The 20,982-nt window shown below is 37.5% G+C and overlaps 1 protein-coding gene across 2 annotated transcripts in view; it reads left to right on the forward strand.

Moving 5' to 3' along the window:
* Positions 1 to 20,982, forward strand: part of prdm6 (PR domain containing 6) — a 124,671-nt gene that overhangs the window by 64,727 nt on the left and 38,962 nt on the right. For both annotated transcript variants that reach the window (XM_055011440.1, XM_055011441.1), the window contains exon 7: positions 16,510 to 16,891. In XM_055011440.1, coding sequence (XP_054867415.1) covers positions 16,510 to 16,891 — 382 coding nt within the window. The remainder of the gene's footprint in view (positions 1 to 16,509; positions 16,892 to 20,982) is intronic.

Consider the following 20,982-nt stretch of genomic DNA (forward strand, 5'->3'; position numbering starts at 1 on the left):
TTTTCAAAGTGGCAGAAATATCATCGAGTGTTAAAGCGAGGCGGTGAACTCTGATTCATATGCTGTAATATCTAAATGGTGAAACATCCCAGTGTTCGCCAGACCTCTCTGCTCCTCTGTCAAAGCCAGCAGTTTTCTTTGGACGTCGCTCAAATTGTATTACGGACAGCATTCAAACCATTAGACTGGAAGAAAACCATCGGCCCGCCACAAAAACAACGATGCAAACGCAGGTTCTTTTTACAAACTTCTTGCTATCTGATTTATTTGTCTGACGGGCCGAGCCAGCCAAAACACCGCTGAGAGAGAAGTCTTTTATTTGCTAAAATGTGGTTGTGGCTTAGTGTCGACACAATGCCCCCCTCTCCCTTTTTATATCCTTCTGTCCTTCAGTAAAATCAAACTTTCCATCGAGACTTATCGTCTTCTTGTTTTTCTGGACCTGAAAATATAGACGTTTCTTTTCAGATATGCCAGCACTCCTTAAAAATAAGATTTGTTTATACAGCCCCTTACCAAAACATAGTTTTATAAGACAAAAAATTTAAAAAAAATACTATGCAAAAAAAAGCTACAAATGAGGATCATAATAAGCAGGAAACAAAAATGATATCAAATAGATTTAATGAAGAGATTTACCAGACAAACAGACCTCAAACCGTTTATAGAAATATGTCTTTAAGAGGAATTTAAAAGAGGAATGAAGACTGCTGGTCTGATCTTCTCTGGGATTTCGTTCCAAGCAGCTATTTGGTTCATGTCTTCGCTCCACATGGTTCCAGTTTGGGTTGACAATTTTCAGGTTATATTGCAAAATGAAGTGACTCATTTTAAATAAGTGCATTACTTCCTGGCAGAGAGTTGAAAAAGTCTCCTGTCAAAATGGTTTAAACAACAGCTGAAAGGAAGAATCCTGAGTTTTACCTAAACTTATTGAGGCTCTTATTTTTTAATAGAGAAAACACCACGGCATGTCTGTAGATCTGTAAAAGTTTTCATATGTTTTTATTTATCTTACAGAGTCTAGAAATGGTCTTAAATCTGACATTTTTACAAAGGAATTAACTTAGTTGCTGCAGCTGATCTGATCAGTTTAATTGATGACTGAGAAACAACAGAATCTGAAATATTTCCTCATCATATTACATTTCAAATCTTCTTAAACGTTTTGGATTATTTCCAGGTTTTCATGAAAATATGACACATTTTCAGGCTTTAAGAATCCTCTGTGTCTATGTCTGTTTAATACATTGGTATCTAGAGCTGCAACTAATTATTATTTACACTATTCATCTATAAAATGTCAGAAAAATGTAGATAAAACTTTAATGGTTTTACATGTGCAGCTGATCTTTTGGTAGAATATATTATAGAGCTAATTGATTAATCAAGTAAACTATTTATTTAGGACTTCAGCTTAGTTTTTTCTATCAGCATATAATGAGACTCGTATTTCATTTTTGCCAAAATGAGCAACTCTTTCACAGATCGAGTTTTATAATCAGTAAAGTCCATGCATGCATAATGCTTCCTCTGCTTCTCTCTCGCTTTACTCAGTACATTTTGTTTAGTTTTTGGTGATAAAATGCTCTTAAAACATTTATAATCAGTGTAAGTTGTTACAAAACCCTTCAGTCAGTTTGTTTGGCCAAAGTTCCCTCAAAATTGACATTTTCGTGACTTCAGCTGGTTGAAATGTTTTTGACAAACACGGATGTAATGTTCTTGGCTTCAACACAACTATGATTGTAAAAAATGTAGTTTTTATGTGTAATAGTTTGTGTTGTTCTTATTTATCTCTCTAACCCTTTCTTTTTTATTTGTCCTTTCTCTCTCCTTGTCAAGCCTTTGTAACTTTTATTAGTTCAGTTTGACTATCCAGAATTAAAATTACAGATATCAACAGTCAGAATTTTTATTCCACGTATTTGTAACTTCATTCTGACTCCCAAAACCAAAGTTAGTGATATCTCTAATTCAATATGGACTAGTCAGAATAATAGTTTGAGACATCTCAAATGTCTGAGTTGTTGTACATTATAGAACAGAATAGAAATACTTTATTAATCCCAGAGTGGAAATTTGGTTGTTTCAACAGAAAGAGTACAGTACCCACAACCATAAATACAGATAAATAAGAAAAAAATGTACAATAACTTTTAAATCCTTTGTAAATAATGTACAAATGTATAAGTGTTTTATGTGTCGTGCAAATAGTGTTCAAGGGTGCAATTTCATGTTACAGAATCAGATAAATGTAAAGAGAAACAAATTATGCTGCTCATATGTCGCTTTATGTTACATCTTGGTCCAGCAAAGAATTAGCAGAAGAAATGGCTACATCTGTGAAAACCTTTGACTTGTGGTTGAAATTCAGCAGGATTTCCTACTCTGTCTGCTCTGACGTGGCAGTAGAACATCTGTGGTCGTGGTTGAAATGCCATGATATAAACTTGGCCAGATTTTGACCAGTTCAAACCCAGTTTATCTTAACAGGACATTGCAGATAACTTGAATTTAACTGGAATTATCGCTACTCAGATACCCTCTGTTCGCTTTGCCAGTATCTTGAGCTGAGTTGTAGATATCTGGAATTTGGAAACAACGATGATATAAATGATGTGTCATCTGAAATGTTCTTTTTTACTTGGTAAAATTGAATTATGACATCTGCAATACATACCCAGGCTAGCTGTTATCTTTAAAAAGACAACTCATACATATGAATTGTGAAAGTAAAACAGTTGTTTTACAGAACATTCGACAGTTTCTCTTTAATGCATCAGATATAAATGCTCCATGAAAGTAGAGAACAAAAAAGTTTAGTTGCATGAATAAACACCAGTGTTTTTCTCCTGGTCATTTAAAATTCTGAATACTTATCAATATCGCCTGAAACAAAACATTACATCATGATATATTTTCAGCTCATCGCTTAGCTCTATGATGCACGTATTTTAAATGTTATTTTTGATGAGAAAAAATAAATTGTATCTGCGCTACATATTCAGTGTAGATATTAAATGTTAAAATGACTCGTTGTACTTTCCTACCCACCAACTGTTATTTCCTTCTCTTTCCTCTCCTCTCCTCCATCCATCCTCTCTTTTTCTCTGTCACTAATTTGTTTCTGTTTACGTCTCCTCCAGTTTTCTGCTCAGTCAGCCTGTTTCAATCTTTTTCGTTCAAACGTTTCTTCTTCTGTGGATTTGACAGACTAACTCACTCCCTGCAGGGGAAAAACAAACTTGGACGTTTTTTTTCTAACTCAATTATGAAGCAAAAAAAAAAAAACAACAAAAAAGCAAAAAACAAAACTTGAAGAAGGCGCCTTAATCTGCGGAATCTAAATTGAAATGAATTGAATTAGGAGCCTGTCTTTCACAGAGTCGCAGTGAAATGAGATCGTGCTGATTGCAAATTAGAGACGTTTGGCCACAGAGCGGTTTGTTTTACAGATGGAACGACTTTTTTACATGAGATCGCTCATCGTGACGGGACACATCTGTACCGCTACATTTATAAAAACCTAAGCTGTCGCACTCGCAAAAACTGAACTCTGAGTCTCGTTTTAATCCATTACTGCTGTGACGGCCACGTCTATCCATCAGGACAACATTTAGCTTCAAGTAAAATCTGTTGACAGTCACTGAGTGGATTCATCTCAGAGGAGGAATCCTTTAGACGCTGCAGATTTCTGTCAGTCTCAGCTGTACTAACGTGGCAAAAAAATGTTCAGGTGAAGTTAACTTTTAGCAAAGCAGTTCCTCATAGTGTTTCCTCCTGCGTGAGTGCAGAAACTTTAACATGACAATAGTTGAGTTTTCTTTGGCCGCTATAATGTGCCAACATCCGGATAACTGAGAACATTTATTTCTACAAAAATGTACACGTTTTGTCCAGCGTCCTGAATTCCAGCACAGATCTCTTAAGTCAGAAATGATGCACAACATGTTCTACAGACTCGTTAGCTCATGAATGCTCAAATTTATGTTGGAAAACTAATTATTCACCTGGAGCTATGGAATTATTGCAGTAATCGAGTTTTCTCCTGATTATTCCATCAAGTAATCAGATAAGAGGTACTTATGATCTATTGGAGAGCTATATAAAGAAATAATAAATATAAAGAAAGAAAAATAAGACACTTCTGTAAAAGTGATGGTTCCTGTTTAGAAAGTTTAAAATACATAAATTGAATTCTTTACAGATTTTGAAAGAAATAGCAGGTCTGGGGAAAGTTAAAGCAGATACAGAAGCTGTTATTGGTGTTGAGCAGTGTCCCGCCCACAGCGCTGTCTGATTGGTTGCATGTCAGGCGTAATAGCCAATCAACACTGAAGAATAAATGATGAAAGGTTTTCTTTCAAATATAAATAAACTTAAGATATTTCTATAAAATGTTGTGTTGGAGTTAAATTTTCACTGTAAATGTTTATCATTATCAGTGTCGTTAATTACTAATAATCAGCATTGGTCCTGAAAACATGTATCTGTTAATCCCTACCTGGCTGGTGTTTATGGGATGTACGGTTGATTAATCATTCTGTAAAGTGATAATATTCAGGCTCAGTGAAACACATGGATGATTTTAGCCAATACTGGATGCCAGCTAGCTTCAGTTCACAAAGAACAAAAGTTGCTGAAATGTCCTCAGTTTTAAATTCAATCGTCTCTGTTCATGTGAAAGCGCTTGGTCTTCAAAAGTAGAGATGTACGACACACACTTTCACACAAACAGACGTAGAACAAACACACACTGGCGGATGGAAAACAAATACCGGAGGATTTGCTTTTGTTCCACCCTGCAGTGAAAAAAGTTTGTTCACATCCTAATTAGGTGAAATTAAATTATGCTTCTTTTGTAGAAACTGAAAGACGGCAGCTCTGCTCCAAATTAAAGACATTATGCTGCTAACTGCGTTTGGGTTTTCCGTGGCTTCGCTATCTGATTGTGCCCACAAAGGATGAATGTGACGTCAAAACTCTGCATGGAGAAGGCAGGACTCAGACCGAACATCTTCAGTCAAGTTCTGACCTTTATTAGTGCATAGAACACTGAGCACTTTAAAACCACTGTGTCCTGTAGCTTTGCATTTATCTGCTGTATTTGTATCCTACGGTGTGATAGAAGAATTTATAGCTGTTAGGATCCGACAGAACATCTGTTAGTGAATCTAGCAAAATGAAAGCAAAATTATTTTGTGACGACTTCTGCAAAGCTTAAATACATTGTCAGTGAGGAAAAACTAATATAATAAAGAGAAAAGTCATAGTGTTAAATACAAACCTCTGTCATAATTTACAATTTTACTCCAGTCAGCGGAACAGATTTGACATTCTTAAGATTCTTTATTAAACAAATATGGAATGCAGTGACACATTAAAGGTTTAAGAAAGGAACGTCTGAACTGAAAATACAAGGAGATAAAATATCTTGTGGTTGGATTTTTTGGTGAGTCGGTCATCGTGTCGCTCCACCGGTCCAGTCGGGGTTCAGGCTCAGGCCAAACAGCAGACTGACTGTAATCACAGTAAACCCAGAGATTTGAACCAGAAACCAGAGTCACAGATCTGAAGCCACAGGAGGTCACTAAATCCACAGATTTAACTTACTTAGTGGGCTTAACTTTAAAGGTGACATTTAGCAGTTTTTTATTCAGACAAATGAATCTTAAGAAAGTAAATCCTCAAAAGCTCCGACATATTATCAAAAATATTCTGATGACTTAACTTTTAGATTTAGACTCTCAGGTTACAGAGCAGAGGCAGGTTTTAGGAAACTTTAATTTTACAAATCAGGTGAAAAACTTTTACACTGTCTTAGATTAGCAATTCATTTTTGCCAACAAAGTTAGTAAGGGTGAGATTTATACCTCCATCTTCAGTCTTCCTCAGAGCGTCATCTGACTCACCCTTACTGTCGGTAAAAAAGAATTGCTCCTCTAATATAAGAAAGCGACAAAATTAACATGAGTCCTTACGCTGTCTTTTAGAAAACAAAATAACTACAAATTCAGCAGTCTGCTTGGATAATATAGAATGAGTAAAATGATATTAAGGAAATTAAGCAAATGAACAGAAAATATTCAAGAGATATTGATATTTTATAGAACCCATATTCTGCTCAGTTACAGGTTTATAATTGTATTTTTGTAGTGTACTAGAAGATGCTTTATTGTTCAAAAACCAACATTTTTTCTCATGCTGTATATTGTTGTCGTCTCAGCCTTTCATGGAAGACTAAAAACATGGTGTTTTAGGCAAATAAGGCAGAGAATAATTCGTTTTGACGTTAACTTTAGGCTTTGTAAGTTTGTTGACCTTTTATATGCACAACAAAACAAACTGACTGAAAATAAAAGAACCAAAAAAAAAAAAAAAAAAAGAATATGGGCTTTTTAAATCTCCAGATGCACACTCTGCTCTACACAAGTTGCATTCAGGGGCATTTTTTGCTGCAGGTTATTTGTGTTTTGGTAACGTTCACAGCCCAATCACTGTTGTGTTTTTATTTATTTTGCACAGAAAAATAAATGTGACATGTTTCGGCTGTAATGCTGCCACTGTAGACATCTGGACTGATAAAATGAGAGTAAATGTTAAGAAAGAAAAGAAAGATTGACGAGTGAAAACCTTGGCTGAAGTGTTTTCTGTGTAGACGTGGCTTACGAGTTCTTTAATTTAACTAAACTCACATGTACACAGAAACACTTGTAACGTTAAACACACGTTTCCCCTTACATGTACTTACATTCACATACATCAGAAGTCATACCCTCACATGAACGGAGAGCCAAACCACACGGCAACACACAACAAAGAAACACCCCACAAACACACGCTATCAAAGCACACACACCCTGTGCTTGTTTACTCGTGTACGTTCCATCCAATCACGGCCTGTCGGCTTGACGCTGCGCAGCCCGGACGCCGCCTAACAGCAACAACATGTTCACCGACCCACGTTGTCTTCTCTTCCTTTACTTTTCCTCCTCTTCTTCATTTTCTTTTCTTCTTCTTTCATCTATTCATTTCTGTCTTCCTCTATTTTCTTGCTCTCTAGCATGAAGCAGCAGAAGTAACCTCCAAATTAAGTTTGTTTTTATTAGATTGAGACATAAAGACAATAATGAAAACTGGAAAAGACAAGGCAACAATAGGCAGGTAGAGGAGAGAAGAGGAAGATTTTGAAAAGAAAAAGAAGAAGGGAGGATGTTTTATATTTTGTCACCTCTGCAGTAAACTCGTCCGTACTTGTATTTGACTTACTATTATTACCATTATTTTAATTCCCTCTATTGACTTTTTAGACTTTATAATCGCAGCTAACGTTATGATTATTGATTACTAACAAAGCTTTGGCAACATAATCTGAACTGTACTTCATCCCACTGAAGAGAGAAAGGCCAAACACGGGAGTTTATAGCACTATATTTCTAATTTTATACTATATTTAATTGATGAAGCTTACTAAATTGTGGTTTTCCAAGCTAACAATAAAGCATCAGAAAGTCAAGTTTGTGTATTTCAGCATCCTGCCAGTTTATTAATAACGTGACTGATTTTGTTGAGCGACTGTTTTGACATTTAACAGCTAGACTGGAGATGTATTGCAATTATTTAATTAGTCAAGTTTTAGTCAGAACATTTCAGATATCTACATCATGATATTTTCCAAGACAAATCATCACTTTTTATAGATACAGGGGGGTCTTGACTTTCATCAGAATTCCCTTCCTATGGCGTGACGTAATGCGATTTTTGCCATAAGTTTGAACTGACGTATGTGCCTAAGTATCTATATCACTCCCCTACGCTAACACAGTGCTACTGCCATGGTACTGCCACCAGAAGAGTCTGACTGATGCTTGGGAGCCGTAATCTTTCTTTTCTACAAAGCTTTTAATTATACATGTCCCTGAAATTTTAATTTTATTTTTTTTACCTGCTTGTTTTGTTTTTATCCTTTTATATCTTTAATGTACTACTTTGAGGTTTTGTCTAAATGAAAGATGCATTACAAATATAATGTATTATTATTGTTGTCATTATAAAGAAGGGCAAAAAGTTTCCAAAAAAAACAACACAAAAGAAAGAAAGTGAACGTAGCACAATCCAATGTGGCGTGCAACCGGCGAATGTAAACAAAGCCGCCTTTCTGGCGTAGCGCCGCGTGACGACGTATTTGTCCGCTCTGCTCGTCAACTAGTTCCCGTGCGAAATTTGTTTCAACGTTACAAACGCCGTACGTCAAAATGATGGAACAAGACTTTATGAATAAATTTATGGGAGATGGCCACGTAACCACGTAACGCTGTAAGTCGATGTCGTAAACCGAGGACCTGCTGTATCTACAGTTTAACTGCAGATATCTACAATTGAAGTTCAAGATATCTTTAATTTGCCCTCAGTTCAGCCTGTCTAAATTGTCCTTTTCGGATCTGAAAATAGGTTTGAAGTTGTCAGACTGATGCTGTAGATATCACAAACTGGAAATACGACCAGCCAAAATGTAGCCACAAATATTCTGGGTTAGAGTTTTACTTATCTGTAGTTCTGTCACAAGTTCGGGAAGCGGAAGGTGGATTGTTTTCAAACATACTGTGGCAGTGTAACTGTAACCGCATACAGCAGCTGGTTTACCTCCACATCAGAGCAGCCTGAGACAAAGTTCTAGTAGATTTTTAACTCGAGATGAATGAAGCTCTGGTTCTCTACAAACTCCTCCAACTTTCTATTTTAGTTTCTAACCATCTTATCCTCCAGCACAGCAGCAGACGTTACTTCTGCTAACACTGTTCCACTAAGAAGACTCAGCATTATCTCAATGATTTAAACTAGTCAGAATGACGTTATTCTGACCGGTCCAAACTAAATTACAGAGATCTATAACTGTTGATTTGACGTGTCTGACCAATCTAGATATCTGGATTATAGATAATTTAATCCCAATTAGTCAAACTCGGCGAAGACGTGTTAAAACAACTCGACATACTCCACACGTTGTTCTGTTCCCCGACAGATAAAACAATTTCCAACTGTTTGAGTAACATTTGTTGAAAAACTATATAATAGTGAGATCTTTTTAAGGTTCTGGGCTTGGAACTGAGAGTCAGTGGTAGAAGTAGCACTCAGTATGGAAATACTTGAGTATTACAAGTTTAAATCGATATTTAAGTAAAAGTGTAAAAGTTTTAGCATCAACATACACTTCAAGAACCAAAATTGAAAGTTTGTTCTTTGCAGAATGGCCACTTTCACAATCATGTATAGCGCTGGATTACAATTATTGATGTATTTGTGTTCATCAATTTAGAAACTTAAGTTTGCAGCCGGTGGATCAATGATATTTTATATTAATCTATACTATTACATCACACTTTATTTGCTGATTAAATTTTTTAATGCCAAACAATCTGCTGAAGTTATCAAATGTGAATTAAAAAGTACAATGTTAACTGTAATCTAGTAGAAGTAAAAAATAACGTAGCAGAAAGTGGAAATACTCAAGGAAAATATAAGTAACTTAAGATTATATTTAACTGCAGTACTCAAATAAAGAGCAACAGACGGAATGGGGAAGTCAAAATGTCTTAAAAAATATAGTTGATTTGTTTTTTTCATGGGATTTGTTGAAAACATCATGGAGTATTTTTATCTATAATCAAATTACTGTCCAGAGTAAACGTTTAATTTTTGTTGTTTCAGTTATTCTCCAGTTTTAAATGAATGAAGTGATTTGGAGGACACTATAGTTCATGGTTTCATTCCTGAAAATGATTTGTGGATCTATTTCATGTTTTCTGTGAAGCTGTGTGACTGTTTTTCTGCGTGTTGATGGATGTAATGTACATGCTGTCAGACTGGCTGACAAAGAGAAAAGGATATAAACAGAAGAAGACGTGAGGACGCCTGGGAGGGTCGTCATATGGTTCTCATAATGAAGAGGAGGAGGAGGAGGTGAAGCAGCAGAGCGGTATGGAGATATGGAGGCTGATACTCCACCCACATTCCCTCCAGCATCAAACACTCGCCTCCTTCGGCCTTGAAAAGTTGCTTTTCAAACTTTGAACTCTTGGCGGAGATGGCAGTTTGTATTCCCGTCACACCCCTTAGACAGAAAGAAAACACAAACTCTGCAATGTTGCCAACTGCATCTGCATAATTTTCCCCTTTTGATGATGCATTTCATGCGCAACCCCAACCCGTATCGACTTGCATTTTTTGTATATGCGACGTTTGTAGCGAAATGAATTAAGTGTGGGCGAGCGGCGCATAACGTGGACGTCGATAGTGCCGTCGGGCAACTTACAAATGGTGTAATTATCTCCTCATAAGGTTATTAGAGGATCAATGGAGCCTGGTGGCCTGATGGCAGAGGTGAGCTGATGAAAGATGGGGAGCGGTTATGACGGGCCGACTGCAGAGGCAGCGATGGTGGAGAGGCCGGTAATTTATGGAATGTATAACAGTGGAAGCGCAAAGACGTGGAGAAGAAGTCATTAGGAAAACCTCAACATGGTCTTATTGGAATAGTGCAAGTGTGTTCTTAAAGATACAAGAGAAAGAAAATGGTTCCTCACAGCTGATACAAGTCTTCAGTCGTTTTGCCTAAATAACTTCCTTCCAAAAACTACAAGCATCTTCTGATTAGTAGAGCTGGTTTCTGTTTTATTTTACAGATTCTTATTGATCTTGGTTCTTGATTCTGAGTCTTTGAGCGGCATTTGGTCAACAGTAAACCCAATGATGTAGTGCACCAGCGACAGCCACAGGAGGCATTTTACATAGAATATGTTCCTGATTATGTACACACACTTTCACTTTAACTAACATTCTCAATGCAGAACCAGTACAGTGTGTTATTAGGATTTAATTGAATGATCTAATTACTTTCTAACCAATGTCAATCTCTGTCTATCAAGATAAATAAACACTTAAAAAAATGCAAATTCATGTGCACTACCGTTCAGACAGTTGGGATCACTTAGAACTGTCCTTATTTTAGAGAGAAAAACTTTTTTTTTTTCATTTAACTTAAATGTATGATAAACCCAGTGTAGACATTGTTAATGTGGTAAATGACTATTGTAGCTGGAAACAGCTGATTTTTAATGGAATATCTCCATAGAGGTACAGAGGAACATTTCCAGCAACCATCACTCCTGTGTTCTAATGCTACATTGTGTTAGCTAATGGTGTTGAAAGGCTCATTGATGATTAGAAAACCCTGCAGTTATGTTAGCACATGGAGAAAAGTGGGAGTTTTCATGGAAAACATGGAATTGCCTGAGTGACCCCAAACCAATACAACAGTAGTGTATATACTATATTTTTAACCTGCTTTCACATCCTCTTTAATGAAGATGGAGATAAAGACTAGTGGATTGGTTGCTTGTTGCTGCAGTCACAGTAAAATGTTGATATAAGAGCAGTAAAGTTTCTTTCGTCAGCTATAGTGAGCCTAGATAAGCTGAATAGTTACTGAAAGTTTGTGTGTTGTGTTCACTGTTATAGAAGAGAAAAATAATCTCTTTTGATGCCGTGCTACTTTGACAGTGTTCTTTACATCTGAAGTAAAAACTTGAGTATTTTTATATTTGGTGTAACAACAGCAGTCCCATCCTTGTAAAGAGTTTTGTAGCAGCTAAATTAAGGAGATTGGTCTGAGATAATCACAATTTGTGCTGCTAATCAAACAACTTAACAGCTAAGTAGGTTAATGGAGGATAATGCTGAAACATAATGCAATAAGACAAATGAATCAGGAAGGAAAGACGTGCAGCCATTCAACTCAGATGATAAGTGGTGCAGATGGATATGGGTAGGTAGTTGTAGTTTATGGTTTGTTTACCAATAAGGAGAATAAAAATTACACTTTTTTTTTTTTTTTACAATCAGAATTTCTAGAACCTTCTAAATTTGGACCAGTTTCTGATGGTGAACCCTCCTGGTTAGGAATGTCACAAGAACACGTCCTTTATCACTGATTCAATAAAAAAACATCTACACTGACAGCGTTTACATTCTCTGGTACTGCAGATACCAGCCGCTATAGGAGAAACTATAGTTTACTGACAAAGTGGGCTCTCAGGCTTTTTCATTACAATTCTGTGTGTTTTTTTTTCCAAAATTTCCTGTGAAACATCTCATATGATGCATTGGTGTAAATATTAAAATTTACCAATTCATACTACAGCCAAACCTCGGTTATTCCCAGACATACACGCCCTCTGTTCGTACGATTTGGACCCATTTCACTCATTTATAAGGTCAACTCAAGAGCAAATTTTAACTGGACATGAGCTACACACTCAGATATCCTTGGTTTGTTCAGTCATATTGTAAGGAATGTCACTGTAGTGTCAGATAAAGAGCTACGACACACCAACAAAGCTCCAGCTTCAAACGGCCGGTGGTTCTAGTGTTGATGAGCTAAACTGAGGAGATGGTAATGACTAAGTTTCAGCTGCAGATCTAGTTGACAGTTGGATGTTATGTGCACAGAATAAGGAGTCGTTATCTACTGGAGATGATGATTTCACCAGAGTGGCATCAGGAAAGTCAAGGTGAAGCAACCTTTAATCAAACCAGAAGAAGAAGAACTATCCTTTTACTGCACCTGTGTGACAGTGGATGTAAACAAAAGATCAGGCTTTGGTTTGTTCTCAGTGTAGCTGATACCAGTCAGCTATACAAATGATCAGCCCTGATTGAGATTGGAGCAGAAGATCGCTGCTTTGAATGCCAGTAATGTCTTTTTATTGATGGAGGCTCCATCCAGAGTTTCTTCAAATTAGATCTGATGTTGAACCGTGTATATTCCACTGGTTGCTGTGGTGTTTAAATGACAATCGTACAGTTTCCATGTCATTGGTACTGACTGACCAAACTTCTGGTATCGTGACTTCCTTAGTTCCGATGGATAACATCTGGTGAAGTTTAGGCAAGTAAAGTAACTCGATTAAGGTTTGGGAAAGATGGTGGTCATTGTTCCTGTTTGCGGAGGAGAGGAAACCAACTCTCCGTCTGTGGTGTCAGAGTGCAACGTTTTGACCACCTGCCAGTCCGCATGCCGAGTTTTCCCAAACAAACCAGTTTTACAGGACGAAAAACAAAACGGTCCGCAGTAAGTCAAAGTAAAACAAGCCCTCTAAATGTCATTTCAAACATAATGAAGGGTTTAGAGTCCATTTCTGTCAGACCACGGAACAGAACACAGCTGACTCCTGGGTCAAGCAAGGACATCAGCTGGTTCACCCAAAATCTCATTTACACACTTTAATATCATGCTTTTATTCAGCAGCAAAACTCCAATCTGAAAACTGTTCGTCTGATCGACCAGATATATTTATTTTGCCACCTTCCATGTCCACATGTTGTCCTACAAATCACTTATCAAGACACAAACAAGCATCGTATAAAAACTTTTGCAGATAATAAAACAACACGTAAACGGAAGCACAGATCAAGTTAGCTCCAGTAGTAGCAGTCGCCTGAGTAGTAGCTGAAGTAGTGGATGTAGTACTCATAACAGTTATGGTTCTAGTAATAACACCTGTCAAAGTAGTAGTAGTAGTATCACACTTGAGCTTGCTTTATGGCTCTTATCCAGGTTGTTTTCTCCTGTCTAGATCCTTGCTGGTGTTGGATCGACTCTCAGATGCTTTGGATAAAGGCGTCTGCTAAATGAAATTGTACAAATGTAAAGTTAATAAGGTGTCACAGCAAAAGTAAAAGTTAGAGTAAATGAAAACTCGAGTATCAGCAGCAGGAGGAACAGTGTGTTACTATAACTGTACTAACGAGCAGATTCCAGACAGCAGAACTAGACCCAGTTTGTCCTGGACCTGCCAGGAGCTTCTGGTCTCAGTTAGGACATCATGATCCCGGCTTTACTTGATTTAATCACAGCAGCAGCATCACAGACCAGAGTTCTTCCTAGTGACAGATAAAACTGACAAACTTGCACAGGCTACCTGTTGGTTCCTGTTTTGGGTTTAAAATTCTAATATGAGGCGCATGAGAGGAGTTGAAAGTATTTTTAAATGTAAGCTAGGACCATCTATTCTGGCTTTTGTCTAGTGTTTTGTAATTTAACTTGATATCATCATTACTCATTTTATTCCATTTTAGTTGAACATTTTACTAAACAACTTTTCACTACTACTTCATCTAACACTTTATAATTTAATTGTATTGTTGTTTTTTAATGTCTTCCATACCTTTTACCTTTTATGTTTTATCATCTGAATTACTCATTATCCTGCCCCTCTGAGAAGACAAAACAACCATAATTAAGAGAGAGAACTCACAAATGTCTTTTGTACTTTAGGACACAATTAAAATGCAACAATTCACAAAAAACTCAGTTGAATTTTCTATATCATTTTTGTTTGTTTTTCAGAATTTGATGAATGATGGAATCAATATTTTTCCATTGTTACTGAAAACAGAATTTTTGTCATGTGACTCATGGCTTCTTATTTGTGCTGAGGAGCTCAAATTGTATAAAAAATTTGTATTAAACGAATCTACTGCAAAAGGTTTATTGTGCAAACTAGAAACCATCTGTTCTGGCTTTTGTAGTATTTAGTAATTTTACCTGATATCATCATTACTCATTTTATTCCATTTTAGTTGAACATTTTACTAAACATTTAACTTTTCACTACTACTTTGTGTTTATAATTTATTTGCATTGTTGTTGTTTTTTATTGCTTCCATGTCTTTTATCTTTTATGTTATTTTAATCCCCATTGATTTAATTTTGGTTGTTTTCTGTGAATTTGTCAATTTTTAACATCTTTTTTAACGTTCCAAACATGTTTCGCCAGTCGCTTGTGAAACACATTTGGACTGCATTTGATTTGTTTGAAAAGTGCTGTATACATAAAGTTTGATTGATTGATTGATTGATTTTAAGGGGCAGCCTCTGCTCTGAACAGAGGGAGGGTGAATTCATCCATCCATCTGTCCGTTTGGCATCACTCATTCAGCAGGTCTAATATGTTTTTGATGGATTGTGTGCCTTAGTTGTGACTCTTTCAGCAGCTCATGTTAGCGTAGCTTCACCCTCTCCAGAACCGTGTCCTTCAGCTCCAGGCCAAGTTAGATGTTTAATGTGGGATTGTGGATATCTGTTCTGGACCGAGGCTAGTTGATAAGATGATAGCTGCTCCAAAGCTTTGAACAAACCCTCCCTTTTCAGTAAAATGTTCCTCCTTTATTGACATTCTAATATCTCAAGATGTACATGTTTTAAATAGAATTTGGTAGTTTTCTATGGTCGTCATTTTTAGTATTATGATTTAAATGAATTTTCTCTTTGATCTTACAGCTTATTCTGTTTGGCCTCGTTTTAGTATTTTGTGCTCTTTTATTCATTTTTACGACTTGATTGTGTTTTGCACTTGTTCTTTTATATGTACTCCATGTTTTTACTGCCGTGGTTGGTTTCCTTTCAGCTCCTCACACTGTCTTTAGGGCACATTTCAGTGAGGTTTGTAGGCATTGAGATGAGACTAAATCACGGGTGTCAAACAGAGGACGACTTTGTAAAGTGTAAAAGTTAGGAAAGAAGACATTAACTGTAAATTCTAAGTGTGTAAAACTATAGATTTAAAATAATTTCTAGACCATGACAAGTTGTTTTGATCATGGAGTAAAATACTAGATTGCTCATTGTTCTTTTGTCATTTTGTCTCATTTTTGTAATATTTTGTCTTGTTTTTTTGTTTTTTTTTTGTCTGACTTTTGTCATTTGTCTCGCATTTTTGTCTCGCTTGTTTTCTTGACTATTTTTTTTGGTCATTTTGTGCCTTTGTCATTTTTTGTCTCGTTTGTAGTCCTTTTTTGTCCCTTTGTAAATGTTTTGCTTAATTTTTTGTCTTTTCTTTGTTTTGTTGCATGTCGTTTGTTATTTTTGTATCTCATTTTTGTAATGTTTTGTCTTGTTTTTTTGTCTGACTTTTGTCATATAGATCATAAAGTACAATACTATATTGTTCAGTTCCAGATGACTAAATGTTGTGTTCCTTTGTAGACGCTTTGTGATCTGGAAGTTGTGATGTGTAAATTATACACTGAATCATATTGTTGAAGTTGAATTTATTTTTGGTCAGAAATTTCAGGTTGTTCATAATGTTTTGTAAAAAGATAATTCCTTAAATGTGAACATTTTCAGAATGTACTTTTTTGCAAACAAAAAGAAAAAACTTGGAGTTGTTGTTCTTTATAGGTTATTAAATAGGGCTGAATGTGGCCCCTGAACTAAGATGAGTTTGACCCTCCTGTCCTAAATGTTCTGGTAAATGAAGAATTGTTCTGTTATTCTGTTAACCGAAACACCACGAGTTGAAAGAAAGGTGTGAACGAAGATTCACAATGCTTTCCAAACATGCGTGTTACAGCTGAAGACAAAACGGTTAAATTATTGAGCTGAAAGTGACCTTTTTAAATCAGTCCACCTTCTAAACCAGATCATGTCTGTGTTTCTGCCTCCAGTGAACGTCCCAGCCACCGTGGTGGAGGCCATGTCCAGACAGGAGTCCCTCCAGTCCTTCAGCAAAAACGCCAAGCCCTCGTCCTCTTCGTCCTCTTCCTCCTCCTCCCCCTCCACCACTCTCATGCGCTCCATGGTCTTCCCTCACTCTCCCTGCCCCCGGAGCTTCTCCCTGCTGGATAAGGTCGGCGTCGGGGTCCAGTCGGACTCCAGTTTTGGCCAGCTGGGGTCGAAGAACCAGCGAATCCTGGCGAGCCCGACCTCCACCAGCCAGCTGAGCAGCGAGTTCAGCGACTGGCACCTGTGGAAGTGTGGGCAGTGCTTCAAGACCTTCACCCAGAGGATCCTGCTGCAGATGCACGTCTGTCCGCAGAACCCCGACAGGTAAGACAGCATATATTCAGATGTTTCATTTTCACGTTAATCTCTGAATCCCAAGCAGGGTTTTGTGCTCCTTTTTCACTGCAGTATAAAGTCCTGCCCCTCTCTGAAGACACCACAACCATCACTAGAAGGAGAGAGAACTCAGAAATGTCTTTATTCTTTGTTGAATTTCCTTCGTTGTTTGTTTTTCAAAATTTGATGAAAGATGGAATCTGCATTGGGCTGCAAAGTGGCTTGGTGTGTAGCACTGTTCCGTCCCGGCCTTCCTGGGATCTTTCTGCATGGAGTCTCCATGTTCTCCTGGACATGTGTGGGTTTCCTCCAGGTTCTCCGGCTTCCTCCCACAGTCCAGAAACATGCTGAGGTTAACTGGTGATTCTAAATTGTCCGTAGGTGTGAATGTGAGTGTGATTGTTTGTCTCTGTATGTAGCCCTGTGACAGACTGTTACCTGTCCAGGTGTCCTCTGTCTTCACCCTCAGTCAGCTGGGACAGACTCCAGCCCCCCATGACCCTAATGAGGATTAGGCAGTGTATAGAAAATGGATGGATGGGATCAGTATTTTTCCATTGTTCCTGAAATGACAGAAATTTCCTCACAGCTGAGTCACTAATGGCTTCTTATTCGTCCTGAGGAGTTCAAATTCTCTTTTGTTTTTTACAGAATCTGCTGCAGATGGTTTATTTTTAAAAACTTTAAATGAGACTTAAAGTGATTTTGAGGAAATATCTCAATTGACAGAACCATATGGCACACGCGATACGTTAGTAAGACCATTGAACAGTTAATCAGACAATTTGTTCTATTTTTCTCTAATAAAATATGCAGTTTGGTGATTTTTAAAAAAAGAAAACATGCTGCCAGCTAGTTTTTGCTTCAACGGGTTTAATACAGGAGACAAACGTCCAGTTTGTGTGCATAAGGCCTCCAGAGTTGGCATCTTTTTATAGTCCCAAAACTTTCAAATATGAATTAACTTGTTGAAAACACCTCAACCAACAATGAACTGCAACCACTAATGTCTTTTTAATTTGCATTTGTGTCCGTGTGTGTGTGTCCGTGTGTGCTTTTAAGAGTATGTGTGTGTGTTTGTGATGTTTTGTTTCACTGTGTCATGTATGTTATAGTCCAGCTTTTTTGTGACATTTTAGTGTGGTGATGTTTTTATTGTGACTTGCCAAAAGACTGCAGATGGAAATTAGCTTAACCCTCGTGTCGTCCTGCGGGTCAGAATTGACCCGTTTTAAAGTTTGAAAATGTGGGAAAAAAATATACATTTTCACAGTGAAACTTCTGATGTCCACCTTTTCAATATTTTTGGGAAATCTTGGAAAATTTTTTGGTGGAAAAAAAGAAATGTAAAAGAAATGTTAAAAAAAAATGTTTCTTAAGAACATTCACAACAAAATCAACCAAAATCCAGTGAAATTTGCTAGATTTTGGTTGATTTTTTTATGAATGTTCTTAAAGAAAATATTAGAAGTTTTACTGATATATATGGAATCACTAGATATTTTTGAGATTTTTTTGGAGGATTTTTACTCATTTTTTTGAAAATATTTACAAGAATTTTCTTGCCAAATTTGGGGGATTTTTTTTCTACAACCTGTAAGGGAAACTTTTAAGGAATTATTGGAATTTTCTTCCTGAAGGTTTTGCAAGTTTTCATAAATTTGGGGAATTTTTTTGCTGAAGTTTTGGATTTTTTTTCAGACAAGGAAACAATATTTTTGGTGCCTGTAAATGAAGACAACAGGAGGGTTAAAGCAGACTCTGGTGCAATACATCCAATGGCAACATTTGTATTTAATATTGTACATGGTCCCTTTTCAAATAAACTGATTAATAACAATAATGATATTGATGTTGTGGTCAAACTGCTGCTGCAGTGAGAGATTAGAGCTCACCGTTACTGAAATATGGGGCAATGTTTAGAGAGCAAAAACATCTAGATTCTGTTGCTCAAGAGAAGTCTGTTGGACAATTCTTTTATTTTTCAGGCTTTAAATTAATAGATTTTGACTGCAGAGAAAGCATAATGTAGAAATGGGACATGTATACTCAACACTGGCAGCCACTGTTACAGTCTTAAGATGCCTAAATTGAGAAAAAGAGAGTAAACTCAGATTTTTCCTCCATACGTAGGGAAGCAAAAAAGCCACTTCTCCATTAGTATCTTTCGTAATGCAGAAACATTAAGCAGCGTTTGTCAAACTGTTGCAGCAGCTTTTCGTAGGAGGCCAGCGAATCGGACACTTGAGTTGTAATTTGTGACCGTGGCTGTCTCATCATTGCACCATTTGTGTGTGACAGAAAGTGGGAGTTTGTGGATGAGACTGTAAAAGTGTTTGAGTGTGTTTAACATCTGCCAAGTTAATTATATACAGCGTGGATGGGGAAGAGGACGTGTGTGTGTGTGTGTGTGTGTGTGTGTGTGTGTGTGTGTGTGTGTGTGTGTGTGTGTGTGTGTGTGTGTGTGTGTGTGCGTGCGTGCGTGTTGAGGGGATGGAGGATGTATTGGAAATTTTTTGCTTAGCTTTATTTTTTGTGGGGAGAGTCAGAGCGGCGTATAAATCAGCGCTGTGCGTCAGTGAGAAATACCTCGCCTTACGGTGACGGGGCCAGGAAAACAGATGCCACTTATTCAATAAACTAATACTCATAGGGAAGAAAAATGTGGGCTGGATATGGAGGGGGGAGGGAGGGTCGATGTGGAGCTGCCTGTCAATAGGAAGGTTTTATGGGACAGAGGAGCAGATAAAATTCAGCTGAACAAGCCAAACAGAACAGAGTCCTGGAGCTCCAAGGCCACGCTCTACCATGTTCTCATGTGGACTGGAGGTGGACCAGTTTGACCAGTTTGCTGCATCGCTCAAAGCCAAAGTTCTGCCATCATTTTTCATCGCTATTCCTTTTTTTTGTTGTTGTTTACTGTTGCCCCCGACCATAGATGATTCAAATCATCAGTCATGGAGCATTAGATTTAATTTCTCTGCTGCATCGCTGTACACAGAACCCACAGGACAACAGCATGACAGTCTACAATGTATTACAACTCTGGTATTGTCTTAGAATGCTGTAAATCCAAAATTAATCGTCACAGAAGTAGTGGAAAGGGTGGAAAATTGCACGAGGAGGGTAGAGAAAATGGAATGTTCCAAACAATAACCTTCATTGGCATTTTAGACCAACTCTGAAAATTCCTCAAGGCAAGTCCTGGTATATTTGTGCTTATGTTCTTCATACATAGCATTAGTCCAGTTTTCACTCACCAATATATGCTTTATGTGGTTCCAGTGAATCCATAAGCATAGATTAAAAAAAAAAATGCTGAAGTCCTTCCGAAACTTTTTTCTTTGCTACCTGAGGAAGTTCTACAGGTCTTCAAGAATTTCTACAGGTCTGCTGGAGTTTCTCCAGGTCTGCTAGTGGTTCTACAGGTCTGCTCATGGTTCTACAGGTCTGCTCATGGTTGTACGGGTCTGCTAGTGGCTCTCCAGGTCTGCTAGAGTTTCTACAGGTCTGCTATTGGTTCTACAGGTCTGCTAGTGGCTCTCCAGGTCTGCTAGAGTTTCTACAGGTCTGCTAGAGTTTCTACATTTCTGCTGGAGTTTCTACAGGTCTGCTGGAGTTTCTCCAGGTCTGGTATTGGTTCTACAGGTCTGTTAGAGTTTCTACAGGTCTGCTATTGGTTCTCCAGGTCTGCTAGTGGCTCTCCAGGTCTGCTATAGTTTCTACAGGTCTGCTAGAGTTTCTACAGGTCTGCTAGAGTTTCTACAGGTCTGCTAGAGTTTCTACAGGTCTGCTCATGGTTCTACAGTTCTGCTAGAGTTTCTACAGGTCTGCTAGAGTTTCTCCAGGTCTGCTAGAGTTTCTACAGGTCTGCTAGAGTTTCTACAGGTCTGCTAATGTTTCTACAGGTCTGCTAGAGTTTCTACAGGTCTGCTAGAGTTTCTACAGGTCTGCTAATGTTTCTACAGGTCTGCTAGAGTTTCTACAGGTCTGCTAGAGTTTCTACATTTCTGCTATTGGTTCTACAGGTCTGCTAATGTTTCTACAGGTCTGCTAGAGTTTCTACAGGTCTGCTAGAG

Source organism: Amphiprion ocellaris, chromosome 6 (assembly GCF_022539595.1).
Source record: "Amphiprion ocellaris isolate individual 3 ecotype Okinawa chromosome 6, ASM2253959v1, whole genome shotgun sequence".
Taxonomy (NCBI): Eukaryota; Metazoa; Chordata; class Actinopteri; family Pomacentridae; genus Amphiprion; species Amphiprion ocellaris.